We start from the raw sequence: 18,560 nt of genomic DNA on the forward strand, positions 1-18,560 counted from the left end.
CATACCATTATTTATCACCTTAGGTCACTAATAATCTAACCATGTCACAACAATTATCCACTAGATTACTCAACTTAACTGTGCCGTAATACGGAAGCATTCAATCATTCATCCATCACACCTAACAAATACTATTTTGACAGACATTACAACTAATTCAAAACTCACTACGTACTACTATCACCACATACAAAACTCACAATTCTTTTATAGCTAACGTGCATAGACCGATATAAGAAACATTATCATCACTACATCTGTAGATACCCGTATCCGTCGATATTGGAATTTATAGAGAACCCGACAAACACCCGATGATGATAGGACACATGTATTCCTTAGTTGTCATTGTCATTATTTGGAGCTCGTTTTACGATGTAGAATGGGCGTCGTCGATGAAGTATTTTATTAATTTAAATGATATTTAAATTAATGTTTTTCTAGTGAGTTCATTTTATTATTTTAAATGATATTTAAATTATGGTTTTTTGAGGTGAATTCAATTTATTTTATTTTATTTTGAATTTATTTTCCCAAGTTTATTTTATTGAAAATAAAATAAATAACTGATTTGAAAAATCATTTTATGAATATATTTGATTTGAAAAATCATTTATTTTAATGTGTTAATTGATTTGAAAAATCGATTTTAAAAGCGAAGAAAACTCGTTTTAGAAGCATGTTTTTTGAGCTCGATTTTAGCTCGGTTTTTGGGCCCGTTTTCTCTACGAGTTGGCACGAATATCGAGTACACTAACCAACCTAAGCCTCTAGCCATCCAACCCAGTTCGAACCCCCATAACCATGGCCCAAACCATGCCCCAAACACCCCCCCAAACAGCCTGCATATACACGAGCAGCCCCCCTGTTTTGCAGCTCAAATCCCGAGCCCAAAACCCGCTCCAAATACCACCAAAACCCGTACTCATTAACCCTAACCCATACCCTAGTATCCTACCCATATTACCCTAGCTTAATCACCAAGAAAACCCCTCTCAAACCCTCACAAAAGCTGCTGGACAGCAGCTATGCGTGAGCAGGCCCGACTGCCTCTCCCTCTTTTTTACCCTACTTTAACTCCTTATAAATACCACCCCTTCACCATACATTCATTCCTCTAAGTTCTCCATACATCCTACCTTCACTCAAAAGCTTTAAACCTCAGAAACGAACCATAATTGCCTCTCAAAAACCTTCCACAAAACCGACATCCAAACTGAAACAGTTTGTGTGTCCTCTTCGAAAAACAATTCGTTCCTCCTTCAAACCTCCATCAAAACTCGAGTTTCTTGTTCCTAATTAACCATACAACATCCATCTATACATTAGACAAAGATTTACGAGCCAAATTGCCCTTGAGAGCACACGAAATCCCTCGAAAAACAGTGTTATACACTCTTTTTTGTGATTTGTTCCTGTCTGTCCAGTTCTGTTTTTGCTCGTTTTTCGTGCCCAATAACTCAAAACGAGCAGGGTTTGCTTTAAGATCTCTGTTCTCCTCTCTTTCTAGTTTTCAAAACATCTTTTAAATCGAATTTTCATCGTGAAACGAGGGAGAAATCGCTGTTTGAAAGTTGCTGTCCAGATTCGATAAAAACGCGTGTTTGCTTTGTTTCTTCGTCGACGACGGCCTCTCGAGATAAAATCTACCATCGATTACGACCCAAGACGGTGTCAACGATACATGTAGGTTGAGGGTGCATCAAATCCTCCTCTTTCTCCCTTTTATTTCGTTTTTTATGTTTGTTTTTTATAGTTTGTTTTTATTCGTTTATCGTTTTTGTTTATCGATTGTTTAATTAACTATGAAACTAGTTTAGTCCGAGTATGAGTTAAAGTACCACCATGAACACCCGCGTTGACTTGAGATGGGAAAGAAACCGCTACATCTGTCGGTCGTACACCCCGTCTCATTTACATATCCTCGTGTTCAAGGTAGGGCATTAATAAAACAAATTCTAACTTCGTTCTTCGCTTTTGACCTCTCTTCTTTCCTTTTGGTGTGATTCGACCTACCCCTGGACCATTTACATGTTAGTATGACCTCTGATTGTTAACATATAACTCATTTAGATGACATTAAATCGATTTGATAACCTAATTAGACACATTAGGGTACATCGACATAACTTTAAAAACCGATTAACAATTCTGTAACTTAATTGAATTCATCTTCCCTTTGACTAATTTTCTCGCTAGCATGGAAGTGCGTGCTTAACACCTTTCCATTTGCACTCGTTGACGATTTAGAATTTTACCTAACCTAGTTCGTATTTATTTAATTCAATTTGTAATTAATTAACCTTTAATTTGTTTTATTTATTTCTAATTTTTTAAAAGTCGTTTTAATTATCTTTTATGGTTCAAAATCTGTAAATTTAATTTAATGAATTTTTTCGTAATTTATTTTACTGATTTCGTAATTAAAACATAATTAACTTTGCTTTTCTACAAAAACCGTGCCTTGCACGGGTCTGTCTGACTTCTGATCCGTGCACTGCACGGGTCTGCCAGTTTTAGTTTCTTTTCTTCTTTTGTTTCTTTAATTGTTTACTAATCCTATTTTAATAAATATGGATTGGTGAATAATTTTAATAAGTTGGGTTCAATTTAATTAATAAGTTGTACCTAATTTATTTCAAGCCTTTATACTTATTTATTTTAATTTAATTAGTTTAATTCTAATCTAATTTGTTTATTAACTAATAATTCGGCTAACATCTTTAATTAGTCTAACTTAGCTTTAGCTTTTTTGTTTACATTTGTTTCGTTTATTAAGATTTAATAATTTAAGTTGTATTATGTTAGTTTGTATTGTAATCTGAGTCAAAGTAATTACGATAGTTGTTGTAATTAGATTGAGTTGTAATTTATTTCTCGTTGTGTCGGCATGAAATGCCTGGGTTGTAATAGGATAGATCCCAATGGCTCCCCCATTCCTCCTAAGCCGTGTTTGCGCATCTTTTATTTCAAATCAACCAACATGCTAAAACAACTTTGACAAAGTTAGTATTCATGCATTAAACGACATAGAAATTGTTGTCACATGTTAGGGTTTTAAAACGATGTTTGCATATCATATATCGTAGTAGCTATGACCTTGTTTGAAATCCGATACTTGACTTAGTAGAGGCCGTTATTGACGGGCGGGGTTAGGTGTCCTTATGGGCTTCCTAACACGTACCCTCACCCCTTACTCAAGATCTATGGTTTGTGGATCCGTCTAAATACCATTGGATTACGAGAGTCATTCAAATCGAGTGATATAGGGTACAAGTCTTTATCTTTAATCACTCGTAGTCGATTGGCCTTATGCTTTTCGATGAAAGGTGTAAAGTTGACTTGAACGGTTCCAAGTTCCCAAAAAACTTGGTGGCGACTCTAATACGTCTTAATTCGATTCGAAAGAACCTCGAGTCGATTATGCCTAGTGTGGATCCCGCGGACGCAGCCTTCCAGGGCCTTGTCCACGATTTGGCGACTCCACTGGGGAAAAGAGGACTAGTTACACTTTGTTTCTAGAGTCTTTTCCTCCGAGGTGAAACTTGAAAAGAAAGTGTTGGAAAGTAAAACATTACTCATAGTGCTACGATTCATGCATAAACCCTTAAGGACTTGCCCGGGCCGTCCCAGCGTTTCTTCGTGATGCGTGGGGGGCGACGTCCCACTATGCTAGGAAGCTGCACATTGCTCGCTTCCACTTCACCTCGCGTGATTCTTGATGGTGGGGACGATCTTCTAGGTACTCTACCTTAAGACACCTTGCTCTATAAGACCGCAAAAGGATGGAGGGCATAGACCTTCTTGTAGAAGACTTGCCGAGACTTAGAAATGTCTAGGAGCATACATCCTTATAACATGAGAATGGCAATGTGCAAATTGTTTTCCCGAGTCTTTTCGAAATTTCCCATGTCCTTTTCAAAACCGAACTTTTGAACAACTTACTTTCAAAATAGCATGGTTTTAAAAACGCGGAATGCTGCCCAAATAGGACTAGAATTTTCGGCCCAAAATGAGCTTTTATAGCCGGCATGCTGCCCATTTTAAATCTCATTTTCGAATCAATCTTTCGTTTTTCAAAATCAATCCAAAGTGCCTCTCGAACCTCAACCAAGCATGAAATGCGTCAAGTCGTGTACGGGTCATGGCCGTGTTAGGCCGGGTGTGTTTCGTTATAAGAGTCAAGAACACGACCTTGTTGGGTCACCCAAGCTCACCTCTTGGGCCTTGAGTCATGTTGGTCGACCTTTTGGTCTAGGATAGTCCACAAAAACGCCCAAGCTAGGCCATTTAGGGCGTTTCACCCGAACATATGGGCTATGTTAGTCCAATCACGGGTTTGGCCACACCGAGTCCGGTTTATAACCGATTTATGACAGTTTGAGTCATGTCGTTTTGTCGAGTCTAAAATGAACCAAGGTCTAGATCCAACCGTGAGTCGAACCTTTGGTTAGTCAATCTCAAGTCGAGTCTTTGTTTGAGTCAAGTTGGGGTCGTGTCCTTTGAAGGAAATGTAGATTCATATACATACTAACATACTCATATATGTCGAAATTAATTTGTCATAAAATTAAATGTGGATTTTATGCATGCAAACAATATAACAAAAGAGGAGAAATCATATCCTTACATTGATGTTTTCGGTTTTGATGGGCACAAGAGAGATCACCTTTCTCTCTTGTTCTTGAGCTTTCCCTTATGGAAGAACAAAGATCCAAGTATAGGATCTCTCCCTAAGCTTTATACCCAAGGCTTTCTCCTAATTTAATTAATATTACAAGATCTAGTATAATATTAATTAGGTAGAAAATTGAACCAAAAAGTTTATAAAACACTTATATATTTCGGTATATAGGAGGGAGAGGTAGAGAGCTTTTTATCTCTCTAAAAATACTAATTTTAGATGATATGAATGAATAATCTCACTAACACATTTTAGTGTAATAATAGGTAAAATTAGATGAAAAACCAATGATGGTTTTTTTTCATCAAAAACCGGGTGGAGGGGGGCTTTATGGGTAAGCCAATGCATGAAATTGTTGCTCTTAACAATGTTCATAGGCTTGCATGGCTAGACCATTAGGTAATCATTATGTTTACTTAATAAATTAATCAACACAATATTAACCTAATACCCCATTAATTTCGGTACAATCATAATATGGTGTCCATATTATTTTTGTCAATTTCTCAATATGTAACATGTCACATGTAACATAATTTGTTATGTATTTTTAACATATTAAAAATCAATGTATTAATAAAAATACGTCACATACAAAAATTGATTTAGTAATTTCATAATTACTTGTGCCGAAATATTTTACCAATTTATAAATCGTATTTACAAAGATTCATTCAATTCCGATTGTTTCCTTAAACAATAATTTCATCCGAGTAATGAAACAATTCGATTACTCAGACCGTATCTCATTTAATCACATTTCAATATGATACGTAAATTTTACTTCCAAAATCGTCCGTCAATTTTCAAGTAATTTAATTAACTCGTAACGTTATACGATTAATTAAATAATCAATTAAGAGTATTGCCCTTTAGGTATGACCTAGGGGGTCAACTGATCACCACCGTCACACGACAGTAATGTCAAACTCTAGTCAGCCAATCATTACCGATATATGTTGACCAGTTGACAGTAACAAAATTACTTCCCAATTGTATTCTATATAATGAGATTTAAACATGTGATCATTATGATCAACAGTCGTGATCGCATTATTGTCGGAGGACACATATTCCAACAATCTCCCACTTGTCCTCGACAAGTGCGCGTCACCAATTCTCTTGTCCTATTACTATCTCCCACTCAATGCAAGGTGTCTTTCAGGTCGTACTTGCAAGTGATCATATCGAGAGTGGTTTCCTCGATCTGGAGAATAACTGTTTGACCGGACTTATCTATCATAGATACTTTCCGAGCGTGGCCACGCATTTCCAGTTCATTACTCCTCGAGTGGCCCTGAGATATTTTTATAACCCTGACTAGGGGTGGACAATTCCTATCGCACTCATTCCCTTCGACTAGCCACACCATCATAACCCAAAATATGCCCATTTGACCCCATTTACGAAGGTCGTAGTAACACAAATCAAAGTTAATCCAAAATCGTGCCATCCTAGGCGAATAGTCTTTAGTCAAAAGAATCGACTCATTCGAATACTATAGTAGCTCTCGCCACGACCAGGCTATATAAATTTGCAGAACTCTATAAGCGGTCATAAGGCCCGACAAAATGTTCCTAACAGTCTGCCTATGTGATCGATTAGTCATCTCACATGACTCTATGGCACTTGAACTTGCCATCAATCGCATCACACTCTAGTCACTTCGAGACGTCACCTCATACAAGTAACTATGGGCAAATACAATGTTAATCCGTGTTCACTTTAACGGGGTTCAATTGTCTCTACAACCCGTTTGGATACAACAAAGTACAAGGTGAGTTAATAATAACTCAAACGACAAATGTCGACATCACACTCGGGTAGTCAATATCATATTACAACCTTGTGATGTTTATCATAAGTGTAAACACTTATTGATTGCAATAGAAGTTTAACATCCCATGTGTCCATGTGTTCAAACTTCTTACACTTGCATTTTCCTTCACATTCATGTTCTCTCTCATAGCATGAATCTTACCAAGTACACATCAAGGTTCTCGACCTTGGTTTTGGTTCTTTAACTTGAAAGAACTTTCTTATCGATCATCTCATAACGAACGAATTTGCGATGAATAATACAACTTGTACCGATCAAGTATTCCATCCACACACAATGCACTTGGTATATGTTTTGTAGAATCTTGTAACAATTGACAAGATTATTTAGCTTAGCACTTCTCACAAGTCCTAGCTTTACTAGGAAATATTGTTTTTGAATAACCTCTTATTCAACCAAGCATCTTTCCAAAACTTCTCATTTCTCTTTCTGGGCTTGAAAGATTTGGGATTCTCATAAATCCTCATATGTGCTCGGATTTTCTACAATATGTGCAACCTCTTGACACACAATAGAACATTCCGTCAATCACTGAAATCGCTCATCGGATTCTACTCGAGAATTCATGACGTTTCTATTATGGCTTACCAATCAATCATCATGCTCTTATGCATATGATTCATAATTGGACATGTATATGATTATTCTAATGGCGGAAACATTAGTTACTAATAATCATGAGATCAACCGTTCATAGGTTCAATGAACGACCATGACTGCTAATGGTAATTCCATTTTCATCTACATGAATAACCTATGTGAATGTTGATACGATACCAATCCAACATCCCTTGATGTAATTGGATTCATCATTGTCCATTTTCATCCAGAATTGAAAACTCAAATGCTTCTTTATGAAAGAAGGTATTAGCTCGTCATTCTTTAATGAGTGATGAGTTGTAAACATTCAAAAGATGATAGCTCCCACTAAATTCCATGTCTTCACATGAGAATTTCCTAACTCCCACTCAATTCTACATATTTCGAAATTGACTTCTCGATCGAAATTCATTCAAGAATTGAAATATAAATTGCATTGCCAAGTTATTAAGATAGAACCATATACGTTCCCATCATATCCCTTCAAAATACCTATTTTGAAGTGGTCTCATCTTAACCTTACGGAAAGAGATTTTAAATCTCCAACACACTCTTGTCATAATGATGTGTAGCAATGTCATTATTCAAGTATAAACAATATCTAGAATACGTCCTTCACAATTACCCTTTTGGAAGGAGGTTTAACCATTTCATAGGGAGGTTAAGCAATGACATTTGCGTGGTTAAAACTTTGGCCATTGAAGATATCGGTATATCAATTTTGCAACTCGATCATAACTAGTATGTTACTTTGATTCATTTAGGCTCTTAAGTAAATCTCTTGGTTGAAACTATTGGTCAAATGTTTCATAAACTTAGTCAAAAACTTGTTAAGACTTTACATTAGTCATTCTATTCCAAAACTTCTTTTGGTCTCCTCGTGTAGTTATCTTGAGAATATACTCTTATGATTATTACACTTGGTCTCTTTAGTCATATAGAACTAACTTGAGACCATAGATCTCATCTATTCGGCATACTATGTAAATAGATATACCTTTATTCAAATCATTCTCTCTTGCGTAGATCTTCATATACACAAAAACACAATTTGATCTTTGTCTTGTGTGTTGTGTCCTCATTTTTCTCCCACTCTATCTTTAGAATAAATACACTAAACATTCAAAGATAGCATATGAGACACAAATTAATGATGTTGAATTATAAGGAGAACTACCTCATAGGTAGACTAATTGTTATTGAATTCATATGTGTACTTGGTGATTGACATACCTTTAAGAGAGTTCATAGACTCAGAATCACTTTATAAATGATCATACACACGCCTTAAGCATGTGGACATATAATGAAACCCGTCATTATAATTGTCTATTAGATCACCTTTAAGTGAATAATCTTATGTTTCAAAACGCAAGCATTTAAAGATGAAATTTTAGAACATAAAGGATAAATGATAAAAAGGGTGACTTGGGTTGCAAACCAAGTCACCATCATCCAAAATACAAACCATTATCCAAAATACTTTTCCATGTCGAACACGGAAATTTAAAGTTCTAAAATCCAAAACATAACTTAAAATAAGACAATGAAAAACAAAGCTCCACAAAAGCTATCCTTAGCTTCTCCATGGTTTCTCATGCTTGTTTTTCTTTTCCCTTGTCTTTGCTTGGTGGAGGCCCTATTTACAATAAAAAGGGAGATACATTATCACAACTTTGCATCATAATACCATAGTTGAATTTAGAAACATAAAAGAAGGTTAGTCATTAACCTACTGGAGTGATCTTTCCAGCTTTGATATCACCAAGGTATTTGGAACAATTTCTTTTCCAATGTCCCATGCCATTACAATAATGGCATTTATCAAGAGGACCCTTCTTGACTTTGGATGTGCTAGCTTCACAAGACTTAGCTTTGGTGAATGTGGGAGCTTGCTTTTTACTCTTCTTTCCACTCTTCTTGAACTTCCCCTTACTCTTTGTGCTTATGTTAAGCACATCTTTGGGAGGGTTCACATTTAACCCCATGTCCCTCTCGGCTTGCACAAGTAACTTGTGCAACTCCTCAAGAGACACATCCTTGTCTTGCATGTTGAAAGTCACCCGGAATTGCACATATGCCTTGACTTTGGACAAGGAGTGTAGAATCCTATCTACGATGAGTTCTTTGGGAATTTCAACCTTTTGAATTTTCAAGGTCTCGACAAGCTCCATGAGTTTGAGCACATGAGGGCTAACCTTTTGGCCCTCTTTGAAGTCGAGATCAAAGAATGCCGCGGCCGCCTCATATTGGACGATCCGCGGAGTTTGTGAAAACATGGTCACAAGTTTGGAGTAAATCTCATTAGCATTGCCCATTTTGAAGGCTCTCCTTTGGAGGTCCGCCTCCATCGCAAATATCAAGACATTTTTCATTGCGGCGGACTCCTTTTGGTAAGTCTCATAGGCTTCCCTAGTGGCCGCGGTGGACCTAGTGGAGGGTTCGGGTGGAGAGGCCTCGGTAAGGTAACGAAGCTTGTCGTCACCTTCGGCGGCTAATTTGAGTAAGGCATCCCATTCGGAGAAATTTGACCCATTCTTTTCAAGTTTACATCGATCCATAAAGGATCGGAGCCAAGACGAACTAGCGAGTGGTGTAGCATTAGGAGTTGGTGTTGATGTTGCCATTTGTTATGAAAAAGAAGTGGTCTACAAAACAAAATATAAGGAGTAAAACAATTGTCGTTTTAATAATACTCGTAAAAATGTATGATTTAAACAAGTTTTATGCATTTTTCTAGTGACCTCTACCCAACTAGATAAATGATTCCAAGACCCAAATTCATATCGACTTAGGCACGGGGTAGCCGATGAAACCTTTATCAATATAACTCGGTGGATTAACTTTTAATCGATTCTACTTTTAGAACTCTTGGTCGATAAAATTACTTTAATATTTATCTATAGCCCAAAACACATCAACAAGGGCACGGGGTAGCCGATGAAACCCTCATCGATTACTTTTATTGAGTTCAATCCAAATTTCGAATAAATGTGTCCATTATCCAAACCCACATTAACTTAGGCACGGGGTAGCCGATGAAACCCTCATCAACATGAATTCGGTGGATTAGACATTTATCACCCACTTCCCCTACGTAACAAGGTTTGTACCCCGGGATAGCCGAGTGCACTCCCTCGCGAAATAGGTTTTCATGGTTTCTACTATTTGGTAAGGCTATGTCTCAATTAATTGTTTTAGCGAGAGGTCATGCCAATTTATTATCTATCACGTTTTAAGTGAACTAAAGCGGTGAACTACGATAATTTGAATTGACACGGTCGATAAACTCGATAAGATAAAAATGCATGTTTTAGTTATGGCGATTTAGCGATGCATGTGACATAAAATAAAATGCAAGCATAAAGATAAAATCCTAGTATGGCCTTTCCTAAAATAGAAAAACTATTTAACTATTACATATTCGGAAACCAACTCCATTGGTCCCTTGAACTTCGGTTGTGGCACGCATCTCGAGGTAACACCGTCTTTATGTATCGCCATTCTTGAAGAAATCCGTCTTTGGGAACTCCGGAATGAATAAAATTACATAACAAATTACATAATTTCCTATTATACATTTGTAACTAAAATAAAATAAATCTATTAAATTACAAAACGGTGATACGAGATCACAATAAAATTACAACCGAATCGATATTCCCATACATTTCGGGAAATACCAATTAAAATCTAAGGCCATACTAAGTAAAATTACATAATTCAAAAATTACATAAATTAAAATTATGACAATCATAAAGAAAATGCAGCATTATAATATGTAAGAACATGCTCAACTTTATGCTAAATCGCCTTTAATTTGCCAATATCGTATATTACTCGGTTTTTACGGATTTGCGTGATTTCAACATTTTTATAATCACAAAAATACATAAACTCATATTTATGCATAAGTTAATTACCCTAACCTCTTAGGACTCAAAATATAGTCTTCACTAATAATTTGACCATAATTAACCCATATTTTATAAAATTGTTCATAAATGGACTAAAATTACAAAAATAAGCTATTAAACTTCAAATAAATCACAAAATTTCAAATAAATTCAAAATTTGAAATTTAAACTCATGAACATTCTGGAAAAATTCCATGACACTCATAATGTTCAAAATCTTAGGTTAAAAATTTCGAAAATTTACCGGAAAAACAATGTTGCGGTTTATCGATTTTTAATAAAAATAATCATAAACACATGGAAAAATTAATTTCATTAACTTTTCAATTTTAGATCTGAAAAAGATAATAAAATGCAACATTAGATGTTTTTCCTAAGTCATAGATTATGTTTTATTAATTTTCCACTAATAATGTCACTATTTATGCTATTTTTCTTCAAAAATCCATAAATCATGCAAAAAGACTTCTTTATAGCCAATTATTTTACACACATCTTGTAAAATTTCATGTGACAACATATTAATTTTCTATGACCAGATTCGAAATTTAACTCATATTAACCTATTTTTCACCTAAATCCGAATTTAATAATGAGAAATTCATTTTTCGAGCATAACAAGTCCACAAATTATGAAAATTTACAGGTTATCTCAAAATAATATATGTGACAACATATCCAAAAATCAATGAAAAATTCGAAGTATAGCTAATTTTAGACCAAAAATGACATTTTTACTCATAAAATCACATTTAAATGCCATTATTGTAAAATATGAACAATAAAAATCCGAAAAATTAACCAAAATATCCTAAAACATTTTAGGACCAGAAATATTAACATGCATGGATTGATTTCATGATATCTCATAATAACACAAATTTTACAAGTTTTATTTGTTATTCTTATAACTCGGAAAAACTTTTAACCGATTTGCATGCAAACAACCGTGGCTCTTGATACCGATTGAAGGAAATTTAGATTCATATACATACTAACATACTCATATATGTCGAAATTAATTTGTCATAAAATTAAATGTGGATTTTATGCATGCAAACAATATAACAAAAGAGGAGAAATCATATCCTTACATTGATGTTTTCGGTTTTGATGGGCACAAGAGAGATCACCTTTCTCTCTTGTTCTTGAGCTTTCCCTTATGGAAGAACAAAGATCCAAGTATAGGATCTCTCCCTAAGCTTTATACCCAAGGCTTTCTCCTAATTTAATTAATATTACAAGATCTAGTATAATATTAATTAGGTAGAAAATTGAACCAAAAAGTTTATAAAACACTTATATATTTCGGTATATAGGAGGGAGAGGTAGAGAGCTTTTTATCTCTCTAAAAATACTAATTTTGGATGATATGAATGAATAATCTCACTAACACATTTTAGTGTAATAATAGGTAAAATTAGATGAAAAACCAATGATGGTTTTTTTCATCAAAAACCGGGTGGAGGGGGGCTTTATGGGTAAGCCAATGCATGAAATTGTTGCTCTTAACAATGTTCATAGGCTTGCATGGCTAGACCATTAGGTAATCATTATGTTTACTTAATAAATTAATCAACACAATATTAACCTAATACCCCATTAATTTCGGTACAATCATAATATGGTGTCCATATTATTTTTGTCAATTTCTCAATATGTAACATGTCACATGTAATATAATTTGTTATGTATTTTTAACATATTAAAAATCAACGTATTAATAAAAATACGTCACATACAAAAATTGATTTAGTAATTTCATAATTACTTGTGCCGAAATATTTTACCAATTTATAAATCGTATTTACAAAGATTCATTCAATTCCGATTGTTTCCTTAAACAATAATTTCATCCGAGTAATGAAACAATTCGATTACTCAGACCGTATCTCATTTAATCACATTTCAATATGATACGTAAATTTTACTTCCAAAATCGTCCGTTAATTTTCAAGTAATTTAATTAACTCGTAACGTTATACGATTAATTAAATAATCAATTAAGAGTATTGCCCTTTAGGTATGACCTAGGGGGTCAACTGATCACCACCGTCACACGACAGTAATGTCAAACTCTAGTCAGCCAATCATTACCGATATATGTTGACCAGTTGACAGTAACAAAATTACTTCCCAATTGTATTCTATATAATGAGATTTAAACATGTGATCATTATGATCAACAGTCGTGATCGCATTATTGTCGTAGGACACATATTCCAACATCCTTAAGTGTGCAGGGGCTCTTACTTTAAATATTGACTCAGTACGGGGTTTTCTTGTAGAAAGGCCGCCAAAAACCCGACGTCAAGCAATGGAAGATGCTGTTAACAAGCTTACTGAGGCCGTGAACCTCATGATGACCCGCATGGATGCAATTGAATCTAAGCTGGGTGAAGATTCCCCTCCATTTACCCCACCTCTGACCGATCTGGAGAAACGGTTCAAGTTCATCGAAGACCGTCTGAAACTCTCCCAGGGGAAGAACATCCACTATGAGAATGCTAGGGCCTATGCCCCAGTTCAGGATAAGTTGCCCACGAACATGGTACTCACTGACATCCCAAAGTTCAAAGGCACCGAAGATCCAGTCCACCATGTTAAGGCCTATAAAGGGTACTTAGCACTGAAGGGAGTACCTGCTGACATGCTCTCTGAAATTTTCGCTCAATCTCTGGATGAACACCCGAAGGCGTGGTTCTAAAATCTGGACCTTAAGAACCTCCCCACTTTCGAAGATATTACGGTGGAGTTCTGTAAGCACTATGCTGACAATGTCGAGATTCAAACCAACATAAGAACATTGGAGGTGATGACACAGAATGTAACACCCCGTATTTTATTAAGTTGGATAAAATTCTTTTAATTGCTATTTTGAATTTAATTACATCATTTAACGATTTATATATTTATGCTTAGATAATTAATTAATTTCATCATAATTCGATACGTTAATTTTAATAATCATTAATAAGTTTATTTAAAGTTAGTTCGAGTTTATTGAAATTAGTTCGAGTTTATTTATTTAATAATTTCCGTTTCTTTACGAGTCCTTATGAAAGTTGTTTTAAGTGAACCCGAGATGGATTTTGGGAACAAAACCGTCCAATTAGCTATTTTGAGCTTATTTCACTAAATTAGCAATTTTTTTATTAATATCCGTTAGTTTCGTAAAAATCGCTAATAATTCCGTTTCAAGCCGATTTCTTATTATTTACGTTAACTAGCTGAGTTTATTTTATTTTCACTCATTAAATTTATTTATTATTGATTCCGTTTTCTTACTGAAACTTTTACTTAAATCGGTTAAATTTAACTCGAAACGGTTTTAATAAATATCGAAGTTACTTAACGATGAAGAAACGTACGTATAATAAATAGCAGCAGCAAGTCGCTCCCTCATTTCTCACGCATCATTCCTTCTTCTCCCTTCCTTTTTCTTCTTTTCGCTTCTGTTTTAATTTTTATCGATTGTAAATTGATCCCCCACTCCGTTTGTCATCCGTTATCAATTATTTTCGTTCCATATTGCTCCTCTCGTCGTTCTCGTCATTCCGATGTAAGTAACATTCGGTTCGTCATGTATTTTTACAAACCCAATTTATATTTTCAGCTTTATTTATTATAAGACGGTTGTATGTACTAAAATAGACGGTCTTGTAGAAGATTTGTTAGTCATAAATGATTAGTTCAATCGGAAAAAGGTAACAATAATGGATTACTCGATATTACTTGTAAAATATGTTTATTTCAAATGCTGGTTAGTCTGTTTTATAATTAAGACGGTGTATAATTATATATAGGGATCCTTATGGATGTTAATTAGTCAGTTGTATAGTTGAGACGGTGTATACTGATATGTGGAGATAGTTGAGACGGTGTATACTGACCTCTAGGGATCATTTGGGATGCTAGTTAGTAAGTGGTATATTTAAGACGGTGTATGCTGACATGTATGGATTGTTTTGGACTGATTTGGACTCTGTGTTGGGGCGATTTTTGTAGTCTTTAGGGCCTGTTTTTGAGTTGCTTTATACTTGTGGATTCCCGCTCTAAAACCGTTTTAAATGCTGACTTAGTTGGCTCAGCTAGGACTGTTTTTAGGCGCGAGAATGGAGTCTTAAGGGGACGATTGGTACTCTGTTTTGGGCAGGGACGAGAGCTGTCATCGTGGGTTTTCACTTTGCATTTGAGGACTGGAGTTGGGGTCGAACCTAGGCATCTTTTGGATTCTGTTTTGGACTGATTTTTGGGTCAGGTTATGAAGTAGGGTGAAGGGTGGCTATGGGTAGTCGGGTGGTGGTCGTGTCGGTCTCCCTGTGGCCTAGCTGTGGCCTGGCCGTGTGTGACACCCCTCGTTGAGGTAACTAAAAGGTCTAGTAAAACGTAGCGGAAATACGTGATTTTTTTAAAACTTTTAAGGCTTCTATTGAAGTCCAACGCGAGGTATCACTAACACGATAGGTAAGTCTAGATAGTTAAGTTTAAGTTTACAACATAAGTCAATTTATTGGGGAAAAGATATCCCACGAATTAACATAGTTCAAAAGTAGGTGAGTCTATTAAATGATAACTAAATAAGGTCCGAGGTAAGAACTCGCTAGCTCACACGGTCTTCCCCACTTAAGCTTCATCACCAACCTGTCATTCATAATACATATGAAAGCCACGGTCAGTGGGGAGTAACTCGAGGGTTCTCCCGGCCACAATATGTCAAAATACAAGTAATTAGGAATGTAATTAAATAAACAAGTATAAGAATAAATACTTACGGTAACAAGAGAATCATGATTAGTATACGAAATGCAATAAGAGTAGTTATGCATAAATGTGAGAAGAATAATTAGGTCAAACGGTCAAGTATTGACTCAACTCCAATGTAAGACAAATTACAAAGCATGGACTCAAACAAGACAACCCTCTAGACTCCAACCTCTTGGTAGGACGACGATCATAATACGGTCCTAGTCTAAACCTGGCGGACTCTCGGATGGACGACACCCGATCGACAAACGATACCAAATCGTATCCAAGACTCGAAATATGGTACACCTAACCGTGCCCGAAAGTCGAGTAACCCCAAATCGGAACCTTGTCACCTAACCGTGACCCCCGGTCCGAAGAGGCGGAAGGAACAAAAGCCCAAACCGGAAACATGGCACCTAACCGTAACCAATGGTCCGCAAGGGTAAAATAAGGAATGTCAAGTCGTCACACAATGTAAGTCACCATACTTGGATCACAAACAAGAGTAACCACAATGGCATGATCATCACGTAAACATGTCCTAAATTGATCACTTATTAATCACGGAAAAGATACATGCGTGAATCATTGGTTTATATAAGTTATAGGCGAAGAAAAACAATCGAGAGGGGTCTCGGCCAGTTGTGGGCGGCGGCGGTCCACCGGCCGGGACTCCAGAGCAAATATTGGATTTTTCAATAAAACTTACAGGGGTTCCCAGTAGGTCCAGATGCGGCGGCCGGTCAACCTACTGAGACCCATGGCTCATTTTTGAAAAAAATTGTAAAAAGGCCAAATGTTACGGGGGTTCCCAGCCGGTCCAGATGCGGCGGCAGGTCAACCGGCCGAGACCCACGACACCTTTTGAAAACTGAAAAAAAGAATACGGGGGTTCCCGGCCCGGTCCAGATGCCGACGGCGGTCAACCTACGAGACCCATCACGCGTGAATCGCCAAAATCGTCTCTCAAATCATTTGCAAACAACCACAAATCGTTCCACAACAATTGTTCACCTATCCTAGCATGATTCTAACCAAGAAAAACAACATAATTGAGATAGAAATTCAACCAATACGGATCAAAGACAATAAAGGGTGAAACTTTTCCTTAAACATGTGAGAAATGTTATTCAAGTATTCTAATCACATCCATTCACCACAAATCATGCAAGACAACAAATTTAACAATCATATGAGTCTAATACTACACAAATCACACAATTTTAACATAAAAGTCGAGTAACCCATCACCGTTACCTTTTTGCACTTCAATCTTCTAAAGACTCGTCAATGATGTAGCTATCCTCCTCCGGGTTGTCCAAGTTCTCCCTTAGAAAGAAGGGAAATGAGAAAAGGAAGAGAATGGCGCGAAAAGGAACGAGATTGGTGAAGAATTGAGTGAGATATGGTGATTTTAGGGTTAGTAAGGGAAGGTTCAACAATGGTGATGTGGTTGTTGGGAAATTTCAGAAATTAGAAGTGAGGGAGATGAAGTTGTGAGGGTTTAGTTGAGGTTTTGTGTAGAGAAAGAGGGGAAAAAGGCCCATGAGTCAAGTTAAGCCCAATAACTCAAAATGAGTCGGTATCTACTAGAATTTTCGTCCCAAGTCTACTATAACTCGAGTCGGAGGATAATATTATTAAAATCTACACTATCATTACCGTTACACGGCTAAGACAATATTTTATGAAAATAAGCTTTAAATAATAATTATTTAATAAAAATTACTTAAAAGTTTATTCAAAAATATTAGGAAAGCGCGGGGTGTTACAATCATCCCACCTTTTAAAAAGTTTCGCCCTCGAAACTTGAAACGAAAAGGTATTACCTTAAGAAAACAAACTAGGGTACTTGACACGCATGGAAGCCTCCGACTCCCAAGTCTCTTCTTCTACATCACCACACTTCCACAACACTTTCACCAAGGGCACCACTTTGCTCCTTAGCTTCTTCTCCTTCTTATCCAAGATACGAATCGGTCTCTCCTCGAAAGAGAGAGTGGGCTCAAGCTCGGGAATTTCATTTTGCAACACATGACTAGGGTCACTAATGTATTTCCTAAGTTGAGACACGTGGAAAACATCATGAACTTTACCCAAACTCGGGGGCAAATCCAATCTATAAGCCACGGCACCAATCCTTTTTATCACTTCATAAGGTCCAATGTACTTCGGACTCAACTTCCCTTTGACTCCAAATCTCTTTACTCCTTTCATCGGGGACACTTTCAAGAATACTTTATCTCCAACTTCAAACTCCAAGGGTCGACGGCGAACATCGGCATAAGATTTCTGTCGATCTTGGGCGGCTTTCAATCTTTCACGGATGAGCTTCACTTGATCAATCGTCTCGGCTAACTTGTCGGGTCCTAGATCACGAACGTCACTTGCTTGGTCCCAACAAATCGGACTACGGCATTTCCTTCCATAAAGGGCTTCATAAGGGGCCATCTTGATAGAAGCATGATAACTATTGTTGTAAGAAAATTCCACCAAAGGTAAGCTCTTCTCCCAACTAGAATGGAAATCAAGGCCACAAGCACGCAACAAGTCTTCTAGAGTTTGAATCGTCCTCTCGGATTGTCCATCGGTAGCGGCATGAAAAGCGGTACTCATCAACAACTTACTACCCATAGCATCTTGCAAAGCTTTCCAAAATCTCGAACAAAAACGCGGGTCACGATCCGACACGATCTCCTTAGGAACACCATGGTAACGAACGATCTCTTCAACATAAGCACTAGCAAGACGGTCTAAACTCCAAGTCTC

At 36.5% G+C, this 18,560-nt stretch overlaps 1 protein-coding gene across 1 annotated transcript in view; it reads right to left on the reverse strand.

Annotated features, from left to right (window-relative positions):
• Positions 1–17,621: 17,621 nt before the first annotated feature.
• Positions 17,622–18,560, reverse strand: part of LOC141632016 (uncharacterized) — a 46,724-nt gene continuing 45,785 nt past the window's right edge. The window contains exon 2 of the mRNA XM_074444610.1: positions 17,622–18,160. Coding sequence (XP_074300711.1) covers positions 17,622–18,160 — 539 coding nt within the window. The remainder of the gene's footprint in view (positions 18,161–18,560) is intronic.

The sequence above is a fragment of the Silene latifolia genome, chromosome Y, assembly GCF_048544455.1.
Source record: "Silene latifolia isolate original U9 population chromosome Y, ASM4854445v1, whole genome shotgun sequence".
Lineage (NCBI taxonomy): Eukaryota > Viridiplantae > Streptophyta > Magnoliopsida > Caryophyllales > Caryophyllaceae > Silene > Silene latifolia.